Here is a 25,760-nt window from a genome sequence, read left to right as displayed (position 1 = left end):
AACAAAGTGAAGCATTTTCTTTTAACCGGTGGGCTGTCTCAGACCCCCCACATTGCGAAGGTTAAAAGAAAATTATTTTAATTTGTTTTTGTATTGGGTAAAATTGAGTAAACACAACGATGGTTCGTTATGAACCTTTGGGTCATGTGACCCGAAGGCAGCACAAGGGTTAAGCCTGTTAGTATCCCTTGTGGTCGGAAGACAAGGGCTGTTTTTCAAATGTTGACCAGTGGATCTGCTTTTGGGCACCATGGGGTGGAATTCTTATTGTAGCACTTATACTTTAAATTATGAACCTTATTTGCTATTAAGGCTGAATGATACCAACATGGTGATTTGAGGTAAAAATAAATAAATCTATAAGCTAGAGCCACAAACTTACCGCCCTACCACAGGGGAAATGAAGGTTACTACATTTCTGGACCCCTAGAAATGCCCCTCTACCTTCTGCTCACACATCTCCATCTCCAACATGGAAATACATATCATATATCATAAGGGAAAATAAAACAGTTTAAGTTTTTTTTTTTTACCATGTTTGAATGTGAAGATGTTCAAGGAATTGCATAGAAATGATATATGCTGTGTTTAAGGACCACATCTTTTGAAGCAGCTTTTTATCTGTAACTCATTACATCTCATAAAAAAAGGAAAAAGCGCTCTCTCTCTGTGTCGCTGTCTACCTGAGAGGCTGGGAGGAGAGCTGGAACAGTGTGTCTATGAAGCTGGAAAACCTTCATGGCCAATGAATGTCCACATCCACCCCCTCCGAGCATCCAGCCAGAAGGTTGCCTGGACTCAGAGGGAGAATCGATCCATTCCACGAGAGGAAAAAAAAAAAAAAACACGCTGAATTATTACTCAAGGTTTAATTTTATCTTCTGTTGAATGTCGTACCGATGTAACTGTAATATTGACTATCTTGCTGCGGACATGTTGTGCTGTTGCGTTCCGGTCTGCAGCTCCGTGGCTACGCTGCGCCAGCTGGCTCTTCAGAGCGTCATCTCATAGCCACACCCTCCGGCGGTGGAGTGGGCCGCCCAGGCGTCACGCCCCGGCGTCCCCTCCACGCGGGTCAGGACATGACGAACCAGCAGGGGCCACAGTCCCCCAGGTGGGGATGACCAGTCATCTCAGGCCCGAGCGCTGGCTTGTCAAGCTCCCCGCTGGGTCATCTCCCACCACAACAGAGCTGCTTTCCCTCTGGCGTCGGGAAGCCAAGACGCTGTCGCCATTCAATCAAACTCAATCAAAATGGCCGCAGTCTGGTTATGGCTAAGCAGAGTGACTCATGGAAACTAGAAGGCGCAGAATAGGAATGTCAACCTCGGACTTACTATCTCGAAAGCAGCTCTGTTGAAGGATCTGTTCCAAAGGTGTTGTCGGTCAGTAAACATCACAGGATCTCTCTGGTCGCCTTTCTTCACCAGTCTTGGTAAACCTCACCGTCATATGCAGTGTTGTAAAGTTGTTGTGTTATGAGACATGATCAAATATGGTTGAGTTTTTTTTCTTGTCTTATTGGACATGGAGGTTGTGGGGCAGTAGGCTCTATGGCAACTACTGTCCCAGAAGCCCCTTCTCTGCCCTGGAGGGAAGCTTCCTTAAAGATGGCGGTGGGGCTCTGCGGTGTGAGCTTCTATCCGTTCCATTCTACATTTTCAATATTGTCTTTGTTTGTGCATTAACAATGCTTTTTATGTTCATATAATGTTTAACTTTATCATGAACTGCCCTGGCAAAGTAATAAAAAAATATATTTATTTTAAAATACAAAAGGTGTCGATCTGTTTTGAGTTGAGATGCCCAGACTGTACCGTTGCTGTGGTCCCATAATCCTGAGGGTGGACCTCAGCATCGTAGAGACAGCTGAATTTGAGGACATTCCGAGGACCCAAGGACAAGAAAGTAATTTACAATTAATTGTTTACTTCCAAGTTCATTGTCAAAAAGGTACATAGGTCTCTTACTTTTAACAGTTAAAATGTGCTAAAGCACAGCGATCTAAAGTTCTAAAAGCCGCTTAGGACAAATACATACCATTTCAATGATAATAAAAAAAAAAAAAAAACTGTATATGTATAATAAAAAGTGTAAAACAACTACACAGTATAAAGCATTGAACGTCACCAGTAAGGAAAAATAAAATGAAGGAAGTGTTGGTAATGTACAAAAGTCTGCAGAGGCAGGACGGGAGAGGGGACGACACAAACGGGAGTGTCTATGTGGCCGTGGACGTCTAGTCGAACATGTCGTACTGGTCCTCGTCCTCGTCCCCGGACTCGGCGAAGTACTTGACCTCCTTCTTGGCGCGGCCCGAGCGGTCTCTGGAGGCGGCGTCTGACAGGCTGAAGCTGTCCACGTCGTCCTCGTCCGACACGGCCGGCCGGGTCGGGGCTGCCTTCTTCGACTTCTACACACAGACAGACACACAGACAGACAGACACGGGGCTTTCAGTAAGAAACATACCCCTCCTTGGCTGGTAACTAGGCTCCCACAGGAAACAAACACTCACGCTGACTTTGCTGGTGGGGGCTTTGCCAGCCTTCTTCATCGGACTGTAGTCGTCCTCCCCTGAGCCAGACGGCTTCCTCTTCCTCCCCCTGCCTTTTCCTGCATGGGCCAACATTCACAGGTTACACTCAGTGCCTACACCAGGACCCCCCGCCCACCCCAGCAGACCCCTGGCCCTGGCTGTACCTTTGAGTGCTGGTGCAGATTGCTTCTTGGAGCCTGTGTCTGAGTCAGAGTCCCACACAGACTTGTCGGGCTTCTTTGCTTTGGGCGCCGGTGCTTTCCTGGGTTTGGGAGCTGCCTCTGATGGCTTCTTGGCTGTGGCACAAATAACCAATAATAGTGAGCAACGTAGATTTCAGACGAAGAACCTCTAAAAGGCAGATTCCCACATTTCCTCTCAGGTTAACAGACATACCCGTGAGCCATATCTACTATGTTCCATTTCCAGCCCTAGCGCTGCTTGGTGTGTGTTGGGCACCCCCTAGTGGTTCCTAGGCATTACCTTTCTTAGCTGGGGCAGGTTTGTCGAAGGCGGAGCTGCTGGAGTAGGAGGAGAAGATGGGCCCGTCTCCATCCTCGTCGCTGTCAAACTTTGGGCCGTCTGGAAAACAAAGTCAACTGACCGTCATTCCCAGGACACCATCAGGTAACAGACTGAAATAAACGGGTTTCAATTTTGACCGGCGACTGTGCGCCGTCTGCCGAGACGGACCGTTAAAAACATCCTGTTTTTATTCTACTTTTCTCATGGCGGCACAGTGAGTGACATCACCGCCTCTAAAAATACACCAGTGTTTTTCCAGTCAAGGAAACGAGCGTCATACTAACCACTGTCAATGCTCTTTTCAGAGAACGCCGATTTGGCGGAGAAGATGTCTGCCTCCTTATTTTTCTTCCCAGCAGAAATAGACCTTGAGGGAGATAGGAACAGAGCAGGGTGAGTCAGACAGTGGCAAGTGCCATCTAATGGAGCCATAAACAAAATAATAACAGCAGCAGTAGCAAAGTGGTATTTCTGATGGTCTCTGTGGGACCCTTGGCCTAATGGGCTAGGTTTGGGTGCGGGCAGGGGGGGGTCGTCTTACGTCACGGTGGAGTGTTTGGGAGGCGGGTAGACGTCCTCCTCTTCGTCCTCGTCGTCGTCGTCGTAGCGACTCTTTGTCCCCTCGGACGCGGCGAAGCTGTCCTTGAAGGACTGGACGGGCGAGGAGGCCGCCTCGTCCTCCCCGTTCTCGTCCGCGTCTTCGTCCTCCTCCTCCGAGAAGTCGAAGGTGTACTTGGGCTTGGCGGCTGGTAAGGGGGGCACAAAGTTTACCATCAGATCGATTGGCTTTTCAGTCGGATCCGAGTGATCTGGGGCGGGATCAAACCGATGGAATTATCTCTCTTCTATTGCATGGGGCTTGCATCATGCCGCTGTATCCGCCCCCATCGAGCCAGCGCCAGCCTGGCTGTCAGACTGACAAAACCCAGAATAGGTTTTAAAGTTATTGCGACCCCAGGCACTGAAGCAGAGAGGGCTGAGCAGAGTAGAATAACTCAATGATGCATCAGCGCTCTGGGAGGAGTTGTGTGTGGTGTATGGTAGTGGCGTGGCGTGGCGTGGCGAAGAGTACCTGATGCCCTCTGGGACTTGGTGTCTCTGGGAATGACCACGGGCTCACTATCCTCTATGTCGCTGTCGGACTTGGACTCATCCTCGGACCAGGGGTTGCGCTTCTTCACCTTCTTGGCAGGGGTTCCTTTGGGGGTTGCTGGTTTCCTGGGAGCTCGGGGGGCACCTGCCAGAACAAGGAAACAAGCCGTTACTTCCTGCTCAGTCATCGTACGTATGGGTGAGAACGAATGATGGTATTAAACCTCAAATCAGAGACTGTGCAGTGCTTTCTTGTCCAAGCGTGTGTGTTCATCTAGTGGTGAGGTCATCTAGTAGTAAGTTCAGGTGGGACAATGATGTGGATACAGGAGGCTCTGGAGGTCAAACTGACCTGGCTCCTTCTTCTCCCTCTCCTTCTTGACGCGTGGGACCTTGGGCTTGGTGGGGCCGGTGGTGGAGTTGAGGCCGGTGGTGGAGTTGAGGCCGGTGGTGGAGTTGAGGCCGGTGGTGGAGTTGAGGGAGTTCTCCCCCGTCCCCCCCTCGGCTCCCAGGCCTGCCGTCTCATCATCAAACTCCATCTTCACCACCAGGTCAGAGTCACCCTGGAACGCAGACCAAACACTGTTCACAACACATTCTTCCCTTCCACAGTGAGGGGAGCAGTGTCTGGCCCCAGGGGGAGATAAGAAGTCAGGGCCTAACTGGGGGTGGTGGAGATTGTGACTGATGCTCACATTGATTGATTTTTGAAGAAATGTACATTAATATTTAACAGATATCATTTAGGTTCAACTGCTGGGACAATTATTATGTACTTTTTACAACAACAAAAAATCTACTTGAAATTTGCACTCGGACAATTCGGGCTTATCTGGTGCCAACCCATAACCCAGCCTAACCTTCTTCTTGCGGTTGGTCATCTTCTTGCAGGCGTCGGCCTTCATGGCCTGGGTGATGGTGGGCTCCACCCTGCGGCCGTAGGGCGAGGGCAGCGTCTCCTCCAGGTGCATCTTCTTCACCTTGGGCTTGCCCACCTTGCCCTTCACCAGCTTCACACCCTTCCCTGCGCTCTGGTCCTCTCGCTCCTGGGCCTCCACGCGCTGGCGAGGGAAACGGCACACGCACAGTCACGACCAACACATCCTTCTTTCTAACTTCCTCTTTGAGAAAAGAAGAACTTGGAGCCCTGATCAAACGGTTTTAACAGGGTGGGTTCTCTCTCCATGAAACGTAGAGGGGCAACACTCACGTCCAGCTCCTCCACGAACACAGCCAGGTCGCCCTTCCACAGGTCGTCCGGAGACTTCCTCTGCAGGTCACCCAGCTCCGATTTCTGGGGGAACAAACACACGCGCGAGCTCAGCGTCCGTGCCCGGAGGTCCTTGCCAGGTCAGGCGGCATCCTCATCTGTTGTCCCAACTGATAAACGTCTCACTTAAAGTGACACTACTGTTCATAACAACACCGTAGACGTTCCATCTAAGAGACGTCACGCCGGGAGGCTGAAATGGCGTCCGTCTCTTTAAAAGGGAGACGTGGAGGTAGTACCTTGTGGTCCCTCTGCTTGAGGAGCTCGTCCACCTTCTCCTTGGACAGGCACCACAGGGGCATGTTGAGGATGTAGTTGAAGTTGGGTCCCGTCGTGGAGCCCGAGTCCACCGAGCTGTCGCTGTCGTTCCCGTCGCGCTCGTCCTCCTCCAGCGCCTGGCGCGCGCGCACACACACACGGAATATCACAGGGTCCAATCAGAACTCAGAACAGTCTCTACAAATCACTTAGCTGAATACTGGACTGGAGTAGCAGAGGGGTAACCTCAGATACCGGGGATGTATATTTCAATGTATGTATATCAATGTTTCATATCTGCTGGACCCCCTTGGACATTGTACCCTCCCCCGTAGAAGCACCTTTTCCTGGGCCTTAGTCCAGGCAACCACCGGGTCCGACTCGTAGCCCTTCTGAACCAGCATTCTGATCAGCTCTCGTTTCGACTTGTTCTCTGCGGGTAAACAAAACGTTAACACGTCAGTTCCACGCCAATCTCGGGACACATCTGGAAAGTCTCAGCCGTCATTGACACACAGCCTCCAAATTGTCCTCACCAATTGAAATCCTTCCTTCGATCTTCTCCAGAACGAATCGTGCCTGATTGGACAGTTTGGCTGCTTCGGCCCCGAGGCTGCCGACCAGCCAGTCTTTTCTGAGTCTGTAGTACTGCAGCCGGAGCTCAAAGAACTCCTTCAGAATGTCCTGGACGGAGTCGTACCTCTTCAGACAGCCCATGTGGTCGAACAACACCTACAGGGAAAATAACAGCCTTCATTAGGAATGTCTACATCTGCACTCCACTTACACGCCCATTAAAAAAACAGAGTCTTTTCACCAAGTCAGGCCGAAATTGAACAATAATAATCTCTGTGTGTGTGTCTGTGGCTTGAGTATCTTGAGAGCCGAGCAGCGTATGAAGTAGAAAATGTCCCAGGTGCAGTGTGTGCGCGCATCCAAACAACTTCATAGCGGTTCTCGGGAAATACAATCGATATGCTGCCACACTGAGCTGCACTGTGCATCTGGCACTACACTAGTATCAATAAATAGTCCGACTACACTCTACAGACCAAAGGACAGCCCTCCAGCTCTGAGGACACTGAGGTATGGCGTGTGGGCTTGAGGAGGTACGTGCCATGGAGTTGCAGGTGAGGCTGGACTGCAGCTTGAAGACCTTGTGGAGGCCGGCCGCCTCTGCCTGGGCCAGCTTCTCCTCAGACATGCGCACCACAAACTTGACTGTGGAGTCGGTGTGGTACTCCTTGTAGTCGGTGATGAGGGCTGGGGTCTTCTCTGTGCCCTGCAGCATGGGCTCCAGGACAGACTCCTTATAGGCCTACAGCCACGGGGTCACGATTGGAGGAGGGGGATGTTAGGGGTTAATATGGTTGATAAGACCGAAAAAATAAAAACTAAAGCATGTAATCTGCAGTGAAAGGTGGCGGGCTATCATACGGTAAGCCTACCTGTGTCCAGGTGCGGACTGGGAGCTCGATGATCTCGATGGTGTTCTTGTCCAGGACCGACACCTCCCCACTGACCATGAACTGGTTCTGGCCCAACTCGTGAATAACGCCTTTGAAGTTCTTATAGCTAGGGAGCTTCATGGGAACAGAGACAATTAGAGGGAGTGAGGTGGGGGTTCCTACAGATTAGTCAACGCAGATTACTGCGTTTCATGGGTCTTTAAATCAAAAGACGTGTTGATGGATGATGTGTACCATTGGCAGGGGGTCCTGGTGGCTGAGCATGCGGTAGATGTTGTTGACGATCTCGCGCACGTCGTAGTTTGGGATCTTACAGGCCCAGCCTGTCCCGATGCCCTCGGCTCCGTTCACCAGCACCATGGGGATGATGGGAATGTACCACTCTGGCTCCACCTTCTGGTTGTCATCGTACAGGAACTTCAGCAGGCTGGAGTCCAGAGGCGGGAACAGCAGCTTGGCCAAGGGACTGAAGGAGAAACGGAGAAAACAAGAGTAAGAAGAAAAAAAAGAGATAAGGATATACATGGGTATATAAAACAGGAGGGGAAAAAAAACTTAACTCACCTGAGCATGGTGAAGATGTAACGAGGGCTGGCAGCGTCCTTGCCCCCGTTGATGCGGGTCCCAAACTGGCCCAGAGGCTGCAGGATGTTGGCGTTGTTGCTGCCCACGAAGTTCTGCGCCAAGTTCACAATGGTCATCATCAGGGCTTGCTGATTGGACAACGACAGGCACAAGGGGATATCATGAGGTCCGTCGAGAGCTTTGAGGGACTCCCCACAGTCAACACCCGCACGGCGCTGTCAGCTCCCACACCACACAGTACTGAGGAGGTGAGCGTGTGGAAGGTGTGCGTACCTCTCCGTGGTGGTAGGCAGACATCTCAGCCACGGAGCCGGCCAGCTGGGCCACCTTCACCTCCCTCTTGTCGTTCCTCTTCAGGCAGGTGAAGAGCACCTTCCTCTGGCCCGGCTTCAGCCCTGCACGTACACCAACACACGCACAGTTCATACACGTCACATCCTCAACAGTGGACCGCAGCGCGCACACACACACACATTGTACACACACACACACACACACAGCCATGGACGTCAAGGGTATAGTCGAGAGTTCAGTTCGCTGGGTTTTTCCATTTTATTTGTGTTTTTTGTGTGTTTGTTTCCTATTACACTTCAAAAGGCACGTCTCAACAAACAAGCAGAACAAACTACAAAGAGCAGCGAGGCGTCGTGGGAGCTGGCGCAGGATACGCACCGTCAACTAAGGACGGGATGGATCTCTCGTTGTCGGAGTTGGAGAAGAGGATCAGCTCTTTGTTGATGAAGTCATTGTAGGATAGGTGCCTTGTTTGGGTCCCATAGAGGTATTGCTGGAATAAAAGATTTTAAAAAAAACATAACTTGAATCAGACACCGCTACAAAAGTGTTTTTAGCAGTGGTTTGTCTGAACAGACTCACATGGGACAAACGTGTCTGCTTTATAGCAACAACAAACAGCACGGCGATGGTAAGAAAATGTCAACAATACTGGGGCGATTGGATTGTTATTTGGGTGATTAACATCTCAACGCTCGTATCTGGGGAAAGCTACACGCGTCATCAAATGCAAGCGGATCAAAAGGAAAAGGCCCCTCTCCTACGCCCTGAATGTGAGGTCCAAGAAATCCCCACAGCGAAGACAGCACAGGAACAGCTCAACAGAAGCATCTCAACACAAACGCCATCAGCCTTGTGTCATCCCAGCCCTACCCACCTCAGGCAGGCCGTGCAGCCTCCTCTGACGCCTGTCCTCCATGAAGTTGGTCAGCCACTCCTTCCTGTCGTCCGTCTTCTTCTTACTGAAGGCCTGCGGAGAGCCGGCGGGAGACAACACAGGTCAGGGGAGCCGGACGTGTGGGGCTAATCTACACAGAACCCTGGCCCCAGAAATGGCCACACAGGTCAGGGGAGCCGGACGTGTGGGGCTAATCTACACAGAACCCTGGCCCCAGAAATGGCCACACAGGTCAGGGGAGCCGGACGTGTGGGGCTAATCTACACAGAACCCTGGCCCCAGAAATGGCCACACAGGTCAGGGGAGCCGGACGTGTGGGGCTAATCTACACAGAACCCTGGCCCCAGAAATGGCCACACAGGTCAGGGGAGCCGGACGTGTGGGGCTAATCTACACAGAACCCTGGCCCCAGAAATGGCCACACAGGTCAGGGGAGCCGGACGTGTGGGGCTAATCTACACAGAACCCTGGCCCCAGAAATGGCCACACAGGTCAGGGGAGCCGGACGTGTGGGGCTAATCTACACAGAACCCTGGCCCCAGAAATGGCCACACAGGTCTGGTTGTCGTGGAGGGAGGTCTCTCACCAGCGTGATGGCAGCATCGTCCTCGTTCCCCATGTATCTGAACATGATCCGATGCTTCTCCATGTCTGCAAAGTACTCTTTGGCCTCTTTGCTTGTGCTTGTACCCAAACCTGGAGCACAAGAAGAAACGCTTTATGAGGTACACATCGAAACCCACACAAAAAAAAAAGACTAAATGTAAATGTAATAGCTCAGGGTCGGACATCTGGTGAGAACACAGGTTTGAACGTTTCCTGTATGGGCGGGGAACTGACCTTTGTAGTACTTTATATGCCAGGTTTTGAAGTTGTCTGTCTGTTTCTTCCACTCATCAAACTCAGGAATACTGTAGAAGGAGAACTCTTGCTTATTCTTGCTCACCTGCATGGGAAAAGGGATTTAGCGGAAACCTCGAGACGAGCCCAGAGACGCCCTTAAGGAACGACGCGCGCCTTGGAGGAAACCAGTGACCGTGTCCGTGATTTGGGTGTTACCTTGACGATGGGTGTGATGAACTCCTCCAAGAAGGTGTGCTTCAGTAGAGACGGCCAGTTGTGGTGGAAGAAGTTGATCAGCAGACCTTTGATATGGGAACCGTCTTGATCCTGTCAGGAGGGGTAAAAAAAGGCCAAACGAAACAACATGATCCTTCTGGACGACAGACTGAGGAACTGAAAAGGAGAAGAGGAGTGTTTAAGTGATGGGGTGCTGGACCTGATCGGTCATGATCATGATCTTGCCGTAGCGTAGCGTCCTCAGGGACTCTGGGTCTTCGTAACTCTTCTTGTACTGGAGCCCCACGATCTTGATGATGTTGTTGATCTCAGCGTTCTCCATGATCTGGGAATAGAAGGCCAAATATCAGATTAGAGAATGGATTGTTAGTGGGTGGGGGAGGGGGCTGGGATGGACGTTGTTCTTTACTCTAGTAAAGCATAACTTATCCCATCAATAAGACTGTGCCATCTAACTTGCACAACTTTCTTGACAGCACTGCCACACTGTGGACACTGTATGCTGCTGTTGTGGTGGGACATTACTGTATGCTGCTGTTGTGGTGGGACATTACTGTATGCCAGAGTTGTGGTGGGACATTACTGTATGCTGCTGTTGTGGTGGGACATTACTGTATGCCAGAGTTGTGGTGGGACATTACTGTATGCTGCTGTTGTGGTGGGACATTACTGTATGCTGCTGTTGTGGTGGGACATTACTGTATGCCAGAGTTGTGGTGGGACATTACTGTATGCTGCTGTTGTGGTGGGACATTACTGTATGCCAGAGTTGTGGTGGGACATTACTGTATGCTGCTGTTGTGGTGGGACATTACTGTATGCTGCTGTTGTGGTGGGACATTACTGTATGCCAGAGTTGTGGTGGGACATTACTGTATGCTGCTGTTGTGGTGGGACATTACTGTATGCCAGAGTTGTGGTGGGACATTACTGTATGCTGCTGTTGTGGTGGGACATTACTGTATGCCAGAGTTGTGGTGGTCGCACACCTGCTTGTGGGTGGCCTCTCGGACGTTCAAGATCTTTCCTCTGAGGGGGAAGACTCCGTAGCGGTCTCGTCCAATCACGCCCAGGCCCGAGACGGCCAAAGACTTGGCTGAGTCCCCCTCTGTCAGGATCAGCGTGCACTCAGACGAGTGTTTACCACCTGGGCCACAAACACACACAACACTTTCAGTTTGGAATCTTACCACACCGTAGCTTCTGTTTGTCCACAGGACGTTGCTTTATTGCTTGAAATAACCAGGTAGAAAAAGGCCAAGTCAGACCTCAAACTAACACATTGGATTATTTAAAGGAGAAGGAAGTTCACTATTACTTACCAGCATCATTGGCGTCATCCAGTTTGGGGATTCCTTTGATCTTGCTGTGCTTCACAGAGGAGCACTTCTTGTTCAGTTGAGTCTGGGCCTTAAACTTCACCCAGTTCAAGATACTCTCCACTATTCCACAGTTGGTAGCCTGGGGGAAACATGAAGGCTTAAATGACACTCCATTCGTTGTTCGGGTCAGGTTAAATAATTAACAGCTGAAGTAAAGAAGGTTGTGAAGGTCTGTGGCGGAAGATAGCCTTACCGCCCTAATGAACTTGTCGGACAGGGGACATTTGGAGCCAAAGCTCTTGGTCTGCAGGGTCATGTTCTCCTTGGTCTGGGAGTCGAAGGTGGGGTTCTCGATCAGCGCGTTCACAAACACCCAGATGTGGTTCTTCACCTGAATGGGACAAAACAGGAGTGACTACAGCGCTGACAAAAGAACGCAATCAAACAGTTCTTGCAGTATAAGAAGTATAAAATGCTAGAGGACAATGTTTCCGTCACATGCTAGAGGAGAGGCTTCACCTGGAAGGGTTTCACCGTAACTCCAGCTTTGTTCTTTTTCTTAACCACTTCAATCAGCTTGGCAACGATTTGGTCCACCACATAGTCAATGTGCCGGCCACCCTGAACAAACACAATATAACACGAGGACACAAACGATTTGACAAATGAAGTGACTAACATTGTACCGCAGGAAAACATGTGCATTTGAACATGCAGGAAGGGTTTCATGGCCAGTGGAGGGGGGGTGTCTACCTACCTTCGTGGTGGCGATGCTGTTGACGAAGCTGATCTGCTGGAAGCCCTTCTCGCTCATGGTGAGACACACCTCCCAGCGCTCGTTCACAGACTCGTTGACCACCTTCAGGGCCACGCCCGTCTCGTCCAGCTTGTCCTTCACATACAGGTCCACGTAGCTGCGGAACCCCGTCACCTGAGAGACACCCGGAGGGCCCGGTTAGCGTACGTCGAGCAAACCTGCGACTCCGAGTGGCCGAGAGGGGGTTACACTTACATTTACATTTAGTCATTTAGCAGACGCTCTTATCCAGAGCGACTTGCAGTAAGTACAGGGACATTCCCCCGAGGCAAGTAGGGTGAAGTGCCTTGCCCAAGGACACAACGTCAGTTGGCTCGGCTGGGAATCGAACCAGCGGCCTTCTGATTACTAGCCTGATTCTCTAACCGCTCAACCACCTGACTCCCGACTTACAGGCAGTTTCTTCCCATTGAGCATGACCTTGACGCCCTTGCAGGAGCCGGCGATGTCGTAGGCCCTCCGGGTGACCAGGGCCACTATGTCTTTGTCCAGCTTGTCCATCTTGAATTTGGACAGGTCTGGCTGGAACGTGACGCAAGTGAAATCCTCCCCGTCAAAGAACTTGATTTTGGGGTCGGCTGTCTTGGTCATGTTGTTCTGCCAAGTCTGGTGGAGAGAGAAAGAGAGACAGAGAGAGACAATGTGTTTATGTGACCATGACACACTCAGCATCTGGGGAATGCTTGGACAATTACATTAACTCTCGGATGCAAGAGGGAAATGATTACATGAACATTTGGGAGTGATTAATGACAGGTCACAGAAATAGCCAACATGCCCAGAGGAGATTCTTTCTGGCCAGGACACGACAGAGACCACACCCGACTGTGATAATCAATATGCTACTTACCTGGCTCCTACACTTCACAAATGACCCTACAAGACAGCAACTGATACTAAGCTGTTTGACAACACTACAAAGCATGCCAAAGAGTCACTGATTGAGATCAGATACCGTAACATATGTGCTAGGTGTTCATGTACCTGCTTGAAGCTGTGTTTGTACTCTTTACAGGCGGTTTCCACTGAAAACTTTGTGCTGAAGATGTTGCAGAGTTTAGCACCATACCCATTCCTCCCACCTGAAAGCAAAATCACGATGGGTCAAGTTTGAGTAGCTGTACTTTTGGTTTTAAACAGTGACATGCAGCAGAATAAAATCTTTCCTTCGAGGAAAAGCATCAACCGGAACACTAAATATCATTTAGTAAAATATGGCTCCTGGTTTGGCTGACCTGTGACCTTCTTCTCCTCGTCGTCGTAGTTGCTGGAGGTGAGGAGGTGTCCGAAGATGAGAGCGGGGACGTACATCTTCTCGTCCTTGTGTTCCACCACGGGGATTCCTTTTCCATTGTTCCAGATGGAGATGGTGTTGGACTCACTGAGGAGGACAAGGGGAACAGGATGGATGGATGCGAATAAATGATGTACACCTCCACTTCGCTCACAATCGAAATAACCATACGCAAATTTTAACGTGGCACCACATACGTCGCACAGACACAGTGATATTGCGATGACAAGATTATAATTGAAACGCGTACGACTAATATGCTGAGCTTCTGATGAGTTCATCTGTGGAGAAGGCAGCCGTATTCCTAGGCAGCCGTGTTAATAGCAGCCCTTGGGGAGGTGGGGCTCAGTGATGTCACAGGCTGTGCAGAGCGACTGCAAGTCGGAACAGGCCTCCCGCAGAGAAGCCTGTGAAGGACGCTGGGGCGGCTTTAGCAGTCGGCTCTGGATGCAGCCAGCGTAGGTGAACAGCATGTGGAACGAGGACTGCATTCCAGAGCAGCCTCATTAAAGCCCTCCGAGACCCATCAGCTCTCCACGGCCTGTCTCCTCTCCCTCTCCCTCCTTCCCTCTCCCCCCCCCCTCTCTGCCTCCCTCTCACGCACAGTGTGCTCACCCTCCATCTCCTTCACAGTCTCCTCACTTTCTATCTTTCTCCACTTCTCTCTCTCTCTCTCTCTCTCTCTCTCTTTCTCCTCTGTATGTCCCCGGTATCTTTACTAAGCCTTCCACACACCCCCCCCCCCCGCAACCCAGCAACTTACGGATCGATTGTAATCTTTATGGCAGACATGTTCTTGTCCCGCTGTTTGTTGTCTGCCGCGTTCACTGTGGGGGAGAAAAAACAGCAGTGTCAAAATAAGAAAGTGTGTGCTAACAGGACCCGTAATCAGGATCAGTTCTCAATGGTGTAGTTTGAGCCTGTCAGTAGTGGCTTTCTGTTTTAGTTGTGATCAGACCCTGTGTGGATCTACTTTATGAGTTTAGGCTTATCTCCTCTGTAATTACATGGACGTGGTCCGAATATCTGGGCAGGAAGGAGAGTTTATTCACTACATTACTGCATTAAGAACACAAAGATATCCCAGAGGCATGTCGGACATAAATGTGTCTATTGTGTCTTTATTGACACTAACATCTTGGCCCATTATATTTTTTGCATTGGCAAGGGGCCAACCCAATATGAGTTGTTGTTTTGTAGAGTCATTTGTCAAGTATTAACAAGGCAGGTAAGTAGCATAATGATATTGGTCCCTAAATACTTCATCAGTGGACCATACAAACAAACATTTCCCAGGCCCTGCCAGAGACAGGGATGCTAGTATTAATCAGATCCAGTCACATCCCATAAGACTACACTGAGACAGCCCTCTATTCTATACAAATGACTGTGGAGCAGCTGCCAAAACCACACACAGGAGCAGGCTCATAAAGCAGGAGCCAATTGCCAATTTCACACACACTTCGGACCGTTCAACTGCATAAGTGCAAAAACAACAAACAGGTTGTACTCATTGACACACTTTATGAACTTTTAATGACCAAAATAAAACACTCACCCAGGATTTCATCAAAGATTTTGTATAATCCGGGCACATAAGTAATTTCCCGCTGGTTCATTCCAACGTCTTCATCGAAAACCCACATTTGCTGAAAAAAGCAGAGAACAGGCGAGGCATATTCAGAGCAGGCTTATGTAAATCTTCCTGAATGTCATCTGGGAGGAAACCTGGGAGTCATGCAGTGACTGCATGCATGTGTCCAAGCCTACCTGAGTGACAGGTTCCACGGAGCCGATGTAGGTGTCTGGACGGAGCAGGATGTGCTCCAGCTGGGTCTTCTTCTGGTACACCCGTTCCACGGATATCTTCTTGGAACTGTCCTTCTTGCTGCTCTCACTCTTGCCACCCTCGCCCCTGCCGTTGGCCTCCTCTTTTTTGGCGGCATTGTTCTTTTCAAAGAGGGTCTGTTATTAGACACATGCGCACAACTTTTGTTAAAAAACACTAAAGGTGAATTTCTGAACTCTGTGGAAGTTGATAAGCAGAGCTACCAACAGGATTGACCTCCACTCCTCTCTATGGCTTGGTTTGCTGCCTGGTTGAGAGGATGAAACGTGTTTAGCGTTTTCAATGTACCAGCTCAGTTGTCGCCAAAGCTAGGTGTCTAATTTACAAAGACCCTGGTCAGGCTTTAATTTTTGAATGGTGCGACTTGGTGCGAAAATGGTGCGAAAAAATATCCATTTTAGGCTTATGGTATAACTGTATTCAGTTAGGCTATCTGTTTTCAAGTTCACTAGTTCGGAGGAATGCACCTTATACCTACAGAAGCCACATTGCCTGAACCATGAGACTAAAAGCATTTCGTGTATCTGAATGGACAGAAAAATACATCCTTGATCCATTACGGTAGCAAGACAGAGCCTTGCAAAACCTATATATGCGTGGCCAGCTGGCCTATTGTTATCGGTTAGGAGAAAAGTGACAGAGACAGAGGGGAACTAAATAAATTGTGCTAACGCGGAGGACGCCTGAACTGCCACTGAGTGAAGTAAGTAGTTTCTTTGAACACTAATAATAACAAAGCTTTTTTTTAACCAAAAATGTCACTATACCTTATCTATATTGTGAATTAGAGATGTTAAGACTCAGCTCAGCTATAGTTGCTTGATAGATAGTTCCCAGTAGCTATCTATATAACAAAGAACTTTTTGCAGCTTGCGGAATCTGAATTCGCTTCTGTCTAGCTACATTCCTCGCTGAAAAAGCAGTCACTATTTCTCAATACAAGATTAAATAGGTGATAACAATAGAGATTTGTGATCTAATAACTCGACATGATCACGACAGCTAGCTAGCTAATTGGCAAATGTTACGGTTATACTCAACCTGTACAACATCATAAATTAATCCCATTGGCTTGTAATGGCCCGTGTAGCGCAGGCTAGCGTTGAGCTAGCCAGGCTACGAAGCTAACAGACAACACTATTCATCCCACATTGTCTTGTGCATCTTTCTGACTGAAAATATCGGTTATTGATAAAGAGTCCGGTCCAATAACAATGCATTAAACATCGTAACTTACCACCCAAGTCAGACCCCCGCTTCCTGCTGCGCCGTTGGACATCGTCCTTTTGTGTCTCACTAGATTTTCGAGATGTACGCCTGTACCTTGCAAAAATTACTTCAGTTCCGGCGAAAAATGTGTCCATAAATTTTGCAATTGTCTCAAATACACAATCCCATTTAGATGTGTTTATTTGTTTATGTTCTTCATCGGTCCCTTAAAGAAATCTTCATATGGCATCAAAACACTGCCAACAAGCAGGGGAGTAGATGGCGGCTATTGTTAAAATCGACAAGCGGTGGCACACTGTAGGCCTAAACTTCTAACAAAGGCAAAGCTTGCATCCTATAAGTATTAAGTATAAATACTGTACAAAATTAAAACATTAAATACTTCATATTGTACAAAAACAAATACGCTACTGTACAAATAAATGCCCTAATAACGCACGTTCACTTCAGTAGTTATATTTTCATTCAGAAACAATACGCCGGTTCAAGCCTCCTTTTGGCTCCACCATCAGAAGTCCGCACGGTCGGCGACAATCCCCTTCGCCGAACGGACCAATCTCGAGCCTCATTTTGAGAGGCGCCGGTAGATAAGCCAATAGGAAAATAGATCTGTGGCTGTACTTGCAGTGTGTAAACTGTAGAGAGTCCTCAAGACACTGCAATCATTTGTTACTTTGTTTCGTCCCATCATGAAACGCTTTTAACTTGAACCCACTGAACTAGTAGCAAAAATGACCTTTATTGCACATTGGGTACACGAAGAGAAATGATATATTTTATGTCATGGATGGCGCAATTCGAAGTGAATTTGAGGTATCATGCACCACACATGCAAGGTCAACATTAGACACTGCTTAGTGGTGTATAATAACATGATAAAAGACACCATGAAAAATAACATGATAAAAGACACCATGAATTATAACAGCTGACGACCCCATATAATTTTGTTTCCTCATTATTGTCTTTTAACCTTTTTACTTGATACATGATTTTACAAGATGCGTTTGTCTGTGGCTTATAACATAAGTTAGGTATGACCCTGGGTCATGCCGTTTACCATTACTGGCATATATAAGTTAAAACCAAACAGCATAATTTTTAATTGATCATACCTACTACTAATACATTCTACACAAAGACCACATAAATATTCTGGTGTAAGTGTTGCAAAAATAACCTATACATCCACAAAAAAAAAAACAGTTTCAGACTATACACCAAGTCTCCACCATCAAGCATTCTCTAGGTCTATGAGGATTTCAAAAGAGGATTCCTCCAGTTCCTTCAAACTCCGTCTGAACAGCTGGGTGTGTTGCCATGACGACTCTCCTTCCCCGCCACTGAGCTCTGCTTCCACGACCAGTTCAGTAGAGCCGGAGAGACTTGCAACCGAAAGCATCTCACCGTCTGCGTGTTCAAATGAGTGAGTGAGAGAGTGAAAGAGATTCTGTCTCTCCTCTGACAATCCGACAGCACTTTTCCTTTGAACTATCGACTGGTAATGGCACCCCATTGAAGGATGGGATTCCAGGCACCCTTCCCCCGAGACTCATCCTGTAGCTCTGTCATTCATCTGCCAATCACATTCTAAAAGCCCTCTCAGCTGGCAGGTATCCTGGCTTTAACACCCCTTACAAAAAACCCACAGTGATAGCGTACCTCCAGAGAACTCTGTGATGTTCTGGCCTGAGCGCAGGCTCCAGCAGACCCTCCCTGAGTGAAAGGTCTGGCTACACGCTCTGACAGAGACTGTCTTTATCTTCATCCCCACTGGGGCACAGTCAAGCTTCCAGCTCACGCTTCCTGAGGCAGAGCTCTCCGTTCTAGCGATGTAGACCTGAAAACACAGATCATGCTTACTGACAAAAGCAGAAGATTTTGGAGGTACACAAAACTACACTCCAACTAATGTTAGTCAACATCAAAAGAAGATGTAAACACTTTATATTCAATGGGTGAAGTCAGACGACAAATAATAGATTGAAGATAGAACAAACCATTTGCCAGTCGTTCTCCACCTTCCTGAAAACAGACTCCTTCTTCCACACACCCTTTTCCCAGCCTGGTATGTCCTCGTCGCCATTGGACACCCGGCAGTACCGGTCCTTTGTTGCATTGTAGCGGAGGTGGAATATCCTCCCACTCTTCTCTCTCTCAGTGGGAACGAACACAAACCCTGGAGCCTTCGGGAAGACAAACATTTTGTAGTGACAAACCCGTTCATACAAGAGAATCTATGCCACAAGGAGAAGAAACAAGTGAATGCAAGCTCTTCATATCACAGTAACTGACCTGTGGGGGGGGCCGTGCTCCAACCTCTCCTCGGGCTAATCTCCAGGCCAGTGATCCAGAGTTGCGTCCCCCCAGATCTCCTGGTTTGGGGGTCTTAGGAGATATAAACTCCACCAGCTCCACTAGTAGCCTGTCTATCAGCTCCTTCTTCCTGTCTGGGCTAAGGGACTGCTGCTTCTACAGACACACAGCCAAGTGAGAGAGATTGCAAACAGCGTGAGATGAGCTACAGCCATTTTTTTTTCTTCTTCATCACCCTATATGCCAACACTGTCATGCCGCTAATTGGTGGGGCCGTTTCAATGGTCTCTTGACGCTGGTAGAGACACCAGACATAATTTATCTCCCTATATGTAGTGTTAAGATCTCTACTATATTGTATTCCAGAGTGCTGTGTCAGGATGTATCTCAGAACAAATGTTTGCAGGTGAGGCAGACATACCACAGCATTGAGCCCATTTAAGGTGTGTAGCAGCCAGGGTTCCTGGACCTGAGTCCGCCTTGATAGGACTTCCCGATGCTTACAGGAATACCTCCAGGTCACGTCAATCACCTGCACCAGGCCAAAGGCAGCTATTTCAATAAACATCGACATGAACCATGAATGCTCTCTTCTCATAAAAAGGCAACATGCTTCACGCACCTGGTCCTTTGAGAAAGCAAGAACATAGGACAGTTTCTTCCCCCAGCCAATCTCATACAGCAGAGGCTTGTCGCAGGCATTCTCACAGGAGTCACAGTGGAGCCAGCGGTGCTGGGAGATAGAGTACACCTCTGTCCACACATGGTCTGGAATGAACAAAAAGAACATTCTAGGCACTCCACCAGACTTGCTCAGACAAACATGTAGCTTTATGATGGAATGTACAGTACCTGTGCTGTCCCAAATATATCTGGCCTCCAGGCCTATGGCCCTGCAGCACAGGGTGAAACAGTTGGCCCACTCGCCACAGCGACCCCTCCTGGTCTCCAGCAGTTTCTCAGGATTATTATACCTGCAATGATAATGTTACCTGTAGCTCCCAGGCACTAAGACTATATGACACATATACAAATGCGCAGACTTGCTAAACTGACCTGGGGAACCTGGTGGACAGCTGGCAGGCAGGACAGAAGTGGTTCTCCACACGCTGAGCCCCCCAGCGCAGGTCATCAGCAGATGGGGCTAGAGCCCCAGAAGACTGGGTCTGACCTCCACATCGACTACAGGGAAGGCAGTCGACCCAGGTGAAAAACTCCTGTTTGAACCAGCGAAGCAGCTCCAGAGTCAGTAGGTCATCTTCTCTCAAATTGCACTCTAGAAAAAGGGAAAGGTAGGAATCCAGTCAACTTAAAACAAGAAGGAATATCATTGAAGTTCACATTGAAAAAAAGTTATATATATAGTATTCAAATGGACTGTCAGATGGTTTTCAGTTATGTACTAAGCATAGCAACTACGTAAATCAGCTTTTTGTTTTCAGCCACTGTTCAGTAAAACTAGTTCTACTGGACTGAACAATGGTGGTGGATCTGTGAAGGTTTTACCTGGATCTTCCTGTATGGCCTGCTGTAACTTCTCCTTGGCAGTGGAAGACAGCTGCTGGTGTGGTATGCAGGTCCGGGCCTTGATCTGCAGCTCAGGGTTCTCATACAACATCACATGCTGGAAGTTAGCTTGAAGGGTTCTGAGGAAACTCATACTGTTCTCCTGGCAGAGAGAAAGAGAAGAAAATTAAGGAGAGAGAAACCGATTGGTCAATCCCACATCACAACAAGAAATGCTGGGACTGAATGAAAAATGTGTTCATCCTTGAGACATAAGCATTACCAAGGACTGTGCTTGTATTGGAACATGTGTAGATGGTTGACTGGGCGCCACAGGGCCACCCTGTGCAGAGGCAGGTGCACTGTTTGTCTGAGGAGACGGAGTGGGCTGCCTTGCTCTTAGTCTCTGGTCCCGCTCAGCGGCAATGGTTTCCCGTATTTGCTTTAACTGTTCCACTGACGCAGACTTGGGAAACACCAGGTGAGTTTCAGCCTTGTGAGAGAAGAGATATTGTAATAAATGCGTTAAAGATTTTAATGTTATTAATGGTAATTAATTTTAATATTATGTATTGTTAATCTGTCAACCCTATGTTTGACATTATGGGATATGGGAAAATGTATCTATTGGTAGCCTACTACAACACAGTTTGACTACGCTACCTCTTCAAACCCCATTTCGAAAAGACATTCCACTGCACCTCTGATGGGCAAAAGTTTAGTGGAGAATGTACGATTTTCAATACGAATCGATCTGTATTTGTCTTCATCTGGATTTCTGCAACGACAGACAAGTGAAAGTTAACTTTATTGTAGCCATATGATTTAATCATACATTGATTGACGTTTCTGTAGCAAGAGTCTCTACTAGATAGCATGCAAGAAAAAAGGTTTGACGACAGTCATAAAAAAGGAAGAAGCCGAGAGTGGTAGCAAGTTTAGCCTGCTAGGTAGCTGCAAGCTAACTTTCGAATTTAGAAATAAATTACACAGATATTACCTAATTATGTTGTCAGCATACGTTATTAACAACTTGGCTACGTCCAAGAATACTTCGTTAGTATTTTCGCATAACGTGGAGACTCCTTGCGATCCAGCCATACTGTATCTGAGATATCTAGTCTAAACGGAGAAAAAAGCACAGTTGAAAGTCCCCTCTGACTCAGGCTTCCTGATAAAATACGCAACCATACGTCACACAAGTCTAATTGTTTATGGTCTACCGGATCTGATGTGTCACATGGCATCGGCCCGATCTCGTGATCTGCGATGGGGCTCAGTGCACCGCGGGCCGGAAAATACAACCTAAACGAATGGCTTCAAACAAAGTGGGCTTAAAGCAACCGTGGTTTCAAAGCCTGAATATTTTTTACCATTTCTGATACGACTGTCACTTATAATTTGTATTATATTAATCAATAGACAAGTTAAAAAAAAAACTGTTTAAAATAAATGTTGTTTTGTATGAAAACTATTTAGAATGCATCTCTCATTTCAACGTGTTAAAACAGGCAATTCACATTACCAAGGTCTTGCATAATTAGGTCTAGTATGATCTGAACCTGAGTCAACACCAACCACCACAACGAGCTAAGTCAAAATCGACGATGTGAGTAGTTATTACAGAAACGTGAGACATCACAGACTTCACAACAAATGTCTTACGTAAGGAAATGTACTTTAAACATGGATCATGTCTTGAGGCCATGTTGTGCTGGTGTCACAGTGACTTTAAACAGTTCAATAAAATAGCTATCTTCAATATAGCTAGTTATATATTTGTTGCCCGCTGGCTACACATAAATTCACAACAGATATTTGTGTACTGTCGCAAGCTATTGACATCAGTTTATGACTCCTCGTCACCATAGGCTCGACTGAGGAAGCAAAAGACAGAAGATGTTTCTCTCATGTTGGACAAAGCTGCTGTTCACGTCACAGCACACCAGGAGGAAACTTCTGAACAACAGCACCCGCTCCTTACAACACTTGAGACAATACACATCTGGCAAGACTCGAAGAGTTGTAATCACTGGCATAGGCCTCGTGTGCCCTCTTGGAACAGGGACTGAAATCGTGTGGGAGCGTTTAATCAGTGGTGCAAGTGGCATTGTTGCTCTTCAATCGGAGGAGTACCGAACTGTCCCATGTAAAGTGGCAGCCATGGTACCCAAAGGAGATGAGGAGTGGCAGTTTAAAGGGGAGAGGTTTGCCACTCGTGGGGAGATCAACAGTATGTCGCCAGCCACTGTGATGGCACTTGGTGCTGCCCAGCTGGCACTGGAGGACTCTGGTTGGTATCCCAAGAGTCTAGAGGAGCAGCTGAACACAGGTGTAGCTGTGGGCATGGGCATGGTGTCTCTAGAAGAGATCGCCCGTACCTCTGCCACCTTCCAAGCTAAGGGCTACAGCAAAGTCAGTCCCTTCTTTGTCCCCCGCATCCTGGTCAACATGGCCGCCGGCCACATCAGTATCAAACACAAGTTGAAGGGTCCCAACCACGCTGTGTCCACAGCCTGCACCACAGGGGCACACGCTATCGGGGATGCCTCCAGGTTTATCGCCTATGGGGACGCCGTCGCCATGGTGGCTGGGGGCACAGAGGCCTGCGTCGGTCCCCTGGCGATTGCAGGCTTCGCCAGAGCACGGGCCCTGGCGACCAAGTGGAACGACAACCCCAGGTTGTCATCGCGGCCGTTTCACCCTGAGAGAGAGGGCTTTGTGATGGGGGAGGGGGCTTCAGTTGTCGTCCTGGAGGAGATGGACCATGCCAAGCAGAGGGGGGCCAGGATCTATGCCGAGGTGCTTGGGTACGGCCTTTCAGGGGACGCCAGCCACATCACTGCACCCACTGCAGATGGAGACGGGGCTTTTAGGTAGCCATTTTTTTTCACCACAGAAACACCATAAGACGAATGCAATTGGTAGCTTATACATAGATATCCTTAACTACAAAAAAAAGACAATTGGCCTAACAGTCCATGCTAACACTCAGACGCACGGGATTCGTTTTTCCATGTGTGTGTTGTCTCCACAGGTGCATGTCCGCAGCCCTCCGCAACGCAGGCGTCGATCCTGCAGATGTGACGTACGTGAACGCACACGCTACCTCCACGCCACTGGGGGACGCTGCAGAGAACGCTGCCATCAAGAGACTCTTCCAGCAGCATAGCCACTCTCTGGCCGTCTCCTCCACCAAGGGAGCTACGGGGCATCTCCTAGGGGCGGCAGGTGCTCTGGAGGCATCCTTCACCGCCCTGGCATGCTACCATGGAGTTCTGCCACCCACGCTAAACCTGGATCACACAGATCCAGAGTTTGACCTGAATTATGTGCCCTGCACGGCTCAGCAGTGGAAGACGAAGGGGCGGCGGATTGCTCTCACAAACTCGTTTGGATTTGGTGGCACAAATGCCTCCCTTTGTCTTGCCAGTGTGTAGAATAAGAAAGAAAAAGAGAGAAAAAACACATTTGAGCCCATCCCTTGAATGTTAATGCAAAATTGTTTTGTGACTTGTGGAGACCAGCAGATGGTGCTGGCTCACTGAGAGCTGCTGTTTCACTGTGATAAACTCTAGGTTGTAATGTGTCATTTCTCTGAACTTCCTCTCCACCTGGGGCATTCACATACACTGTAGTCAGATTAGGTCCTCTCACTCACACTGCAGCCTTGAGGCATAGGTATTATATGTGCTGCTTTAAAAGCAGTAAATGAGTTTGTTGTGATGATTCATTGGGTTTTGTGTGACATAGTAGTTTATTGTGAGTGACCTGTTGATAAAAAAAATAGTACAGATATTAAGTGAGATCTGAGCTATTGATCTGTGGAGTCAGGCCATTTAAGTTACCATGGTAATGACAACAAATGGTCAAAATAAAACAACACATTTCAGTGATGCAATTGGCAAGGTTAAATGGGGAGAAATAGTGACTCAGAATGGAAATGGAAGTCATAGAGAAACAATTTCCAAGGAGATGGAGAAGTTATCATAATCTTTCAGTATGGGTGACCAACAATCAGTGATTCTCTTTCAAAGAAAAACATCTACGGCATTATCCATAGGGACACTTGTTTGCGATTGCTTACAGTAAATTTAATGTTATTTTGGGCACTATTATTATCCTTGTATTATTCCCCACAGGATGTTAGATGTTGAGTCATGTGGTCTAAGTCGTTGAGTATGTATATACTGTATGCATGTGTTTGTCTTCCCTCCAAACGACTGGTAAAGTGGTTGATGTGACAAATCTTTGCATGCATAGATTTATTTTCCATGCAGGTTGCTGACGCATGTACGCCTGTTTAATGTAGGAACTCTTGAATACTTTTTCAGTCACGACTCAGAGGGATAGCAGATGCAATGTGACACAAGTATGATGAATTGAATGGGAAAGTCTTTTTCTAAAGGCCATTTTTAGGGATGGTGTTTTATTAACTCTTACGGATGTCCTATTCTGTTAATGAAGAAATGAATAATTCATTCTTTTTTTTTTTTTGAAATTATTTGACAGGGACAAATGATAATGACATTTCAAGGGGGAGGCTGGGTGTGGAGGAGGGATTGAAAGAGGATAGCCCTGGATCTGCATATTGAAGCTGACCTGAAGCTTTAGGGACTTTTTTCTGAGATTTTCGATGGACCCAGACTGTAAACTTAAGCCATGTTTCAATGTTCGAAAGAATCTCTCTTAAACAAAGTCAACACCGAGCCTGTGTCTGCTCTTATATTTCAAGTTGTCTTCTGATGATTCTCGTACCATTGGGAAACCACATTAAATGGGGACAGACGGATCCTTTCAATATGTCCCATTGTTGCATATGGATTGTCTGTCCTTGGCAAATACAGTAGATGTGGCACTCTGCTTTTCTCAGAATTCCTCTGGCCTTTCTGCTCTGTGCCGTCGTCTAAGTGTATGGTACTTCATTGATCTGCAACCTTCCTGCACCTTCAGTCAAAACCTCCATTAATCCTCCCCTCTTCTCCCTGTATACAGTATCCATCATAACTGCCACGCCCAAACCTGGAGTTTTGATCTCCATTAATGATGATGACTTCGATTCATGTCATTTCCTCTTTTTTTTTTACATCCACGCTCTCCAATTAGGAGACATCCAAGCTGAATTATGCTCACCATGGCAACAGAGTCAGCATGTATTCCCTTTGATATGATCCTGTCCCACAGGGGAGCAGGGTTTATCAGCAGACTAAAATTAGAGTGTCTCTTTCCTTCACTGTCTTGGGCATAACTGCATGTCCCTCAATCCAATGGTCTAGTAATGGACTACACAGGAAGGTGTAGATGATCACCAAGAGACACAATAGCTATTGTCATTGACAACCATAACAGCATCGAGCCAATAGGGCTAGAAGGCACTGAGATTATACTGAACACATAAGCTACAGGGAGCCTGCATTT

At 47.9% G+C, this 25,760-nt stretch overlaps 3 protein-coding genes across 8 annotated transcripts; 1 reads left to right on the top strand and 2 right to left on the bottom strand.

The window, feature by feature from the left end:
- Nucleotides 1-1,708: 1,708 nt before the first annotated feature.
- top2b (DNA topoisomerase II beta) lies at nucleotides 1,709-17,054 on the bottom strand. Of its 3 annotated transcripts, none has more exons than XM_062445820.1 (36): nucleotides 16,528-17,054; nucleotides 15,212-15,406; nucleotides 15,000-15,090; nucleotides 14,205-14,268; nucleotides 13,383-13,528; nucleotides 13,132-13,229; nucleotides 12,541-12,753; nucleotides 12,088-12,261; nucleotides 11,850-11,951; nucleotides 11,584-11,721; nucleotides 11,331-11,469; nucleotides 10,998-11,155; nucleotides 10,208-10,333; nucleotides 9,988-10,098; nucleotides 9,769-9,874; nucleotides 9,515-9,624; nucleotides 8,908-9,000; nucleotides 8,409-8,523; nucleotides 8,010-8,131; nucleotides 7,716-7,864; nucleotides 7,386-7,617; nucleotides 7,131-7,265; nucleotides 6,800-7,000; nucleotides 6,219-6,414; nucleotides 6,024-6,115; nucleotides 5,664-5,819; nucleotides 5,365-5,448; nucleotides 5,015-5,215; nucleotides 4,507-4,717; nucleotides 4,135-4,299; nucleotides 3,604-3,808; nucleotides 3,347-3,429; nucleotides 3,021-3,119; nucleotides 2,702-2,833; nucleotides 2,517-2,614; nucleotides 1,709-2,413 (listed from the first exon to the last, which is right to left on the bottom strand). In XM_062445820.1, the coding sequence occupies exons 1-36, from the start codon at nucleotides 16,567-16,569 to the stop codon at nucleotides 2,240-2,242; spliced, it is 4,956 nt and encodes a 1,651-aa protein (XP_062301804.1). In that variant the 5' UTR covers nucleotides 16,570-17,054; the 3' UTR covers nucleotides 1,709-2,239. The 3 variants fall into 3 exon arrangements, with proteins under 3 accessions (XP_062301804.1, XP_062301805.1, XP_062301806.1); XM_062445821.1 differs by having other exon boundaries at nucleotides 15,212-15,391; XM_062445822.1 differs by lacking the exons at nucleotides 13,383-13,528; nucleotides 14,205-14,268; nucleotides 15,000-15,090; nucleotides 15,212-15,406; nucleotides 16,528-17,054 and adding an exon at nucleotides 12,998-13,023.
- oxsm (3-oxoacyl-ACP synthase, mitochondrial) lies at nucleotides 15,860-23,797 on the top strand. Of its 3 annotated transcripts, none has more exons than XM_062445829.1 (3): nucleotides 15,860-15,993; nucleotides 22,214-23,218; nucleotides 23,380-23,797. In XM_062445829.1, exons 2-3 carry the CDS (start codon nucleotides 22,242-22,244, stop codon nucleotides 23,780-23,782), a joined length of 1,380 nt encoding a protein of 459 aa, XP_062301813.1. In that variant the 5' UTR covers nucleotides 15,860-15,993; nucleotides 22,214-22,241; the 3' UTR covers nucleotides 23,783-23,797. The 3 variants fall into 3 exon arrangements, with proteins under 3 accessions (XP_062301813.1, XP_062301812.1, XP_062301814.1); XM_062445828.1 differs by lacking the exon at nucleotides 15,860-15,993 and adding an exon at nucleotides 21,793-21,951; XM_062445830.1 differs by lacking the exon at nucleotides 15,860-15,993 and adding an exon at nucleotides 21,798-22,007.
- Nucleotides 17,241-21,507, bottom strand: ngly1 (N-glycanase 1). Of its 2 annotated transcripts, none has more exons than XM_062445823.1 (12): nucleotides 21,343-21,507; nucleotides 21,006-21,120; nucleotides 20,626-20,835; nucleotides 20,343-20,505; nucleotides 19,893-20,112; nucleotides 19,689-19,810; nucleotides 19,459-19,604; nucleotides 19,258-19,368; nucleotides 18,816-18,992; nucleotides 18,521-18,706; nucleotides 18,183-18,360; nucleotides 17,241-17,930 (listed from the first exon to the last, which is right to left on the bottom strand). In XM_062445823.1, exons 1-12 carry the CDS (start codon nucleotides 21,441-21,443, stop codon nucleotides 17,755-17,757), a joined length of 1,905 nt encoding a protein of 634 aa, XP_062301807.1. In that variant the 5' UTR covers nucleotides 21,444-21,507; the 3' UTR covers nucleotides 17,241-17,754. The 2 variants fall into 2 exon arrangements, with proteins under 2 accessions (XP_062301807.1, XP_062301809.1); XM_062445825.1 differs by having other exon boundaries at nucleotides 21,044-21,120; nucleotides 21,343-21,479.
- Nucleotides 23,798-25,760: the final 1,963 nt, after the last annotated feature.

This window comes from Osmerus eperlanus, chromosome 20 (genome assembly GCF_963692335.1).
Source record: "Osmerus eperlanus chromosome 20, fOsmEpe2.1, whole genome shotgun sequence".
NCBI classification, from domain to species: domain Eukaryota; kingdom Metazoa; phylum Chordata; class Actinopteri; order Osmeriformes; family Osmeridae; genus Osmerus; species Osmerus eperlanus.
The sequence above is the reverse complement of the archived record's forward strand: the minus strand, read 5'-3'. Positions and strand labels throughout refer to the sequence as shown.

What these genes read in the sequence shown, in the direction of transcription:
- top2b (XM_062445820.1), bottom strand. Translation starts at nt 16,569, where the DNA reads ATGTCCAACGGCGCAGCAGGAAGCGGGGGTCTGACTTGGGTG. An exon ending in CGAAGGAAGGATTTCAATTG is followed by an intron (nt 6,116 to 6,218) that starts GTGAGGACAATT and finishes GTTTACCCGCAG; the next exon opens with AGAACAAGTCGAAACGAGAG. An exon ending in CCCCCACCAGCAAAGTCAGC is followed by an intron (nt 2,414 to 2,516) that starts GTGAGTGTTTGT and finishes GTCTGTGTGTAG; the next exon opens with AAGTCGAAGAAGGCAGCCCC.
- oxsm (XM_062445829.1), top strand. Translation starts at nt 22,242, where the DNA reads ATGTTTCTCTCATGTTGGACAAAGCTGCTGTTCACGTCACAGCACACC. An exon ending in GATGGAGACGGGGCTTTTAG is followed by an intron (nt 23,219 to 23,379) that starts GTAGCCATTTTT and finishes TTGTCTCCACAG; the next exon opens with GTGCATGTCCGCAGCCCTCC.
- ngly1 (XM_062445823.1), bottom strand. Translation starts at nt 21,443, where the DNA reads ATGGCTGGATCGCAAGGAGTCTCCACGTTATGCGAAAATACTAACGAA. An exon ending in TCGAAATGGGGTTTGAAGAG is followed by an intron (nt 20,836 to 21,005) that starts GTAGCGTAGTCA and finishes TTCTCTCACAAG; the next exon opens with GCTGAAACTCACCTGGTGTT. An exon ending in GAGCACGGCCCCCCCCACAG is followed by an intron (nt 18,707 to 18,815) that starts GTCAGTTACTGT and finishes GTCTTCCCGAAG; the next exon opens with GCTCCAGGGTTTGTGTTCGT.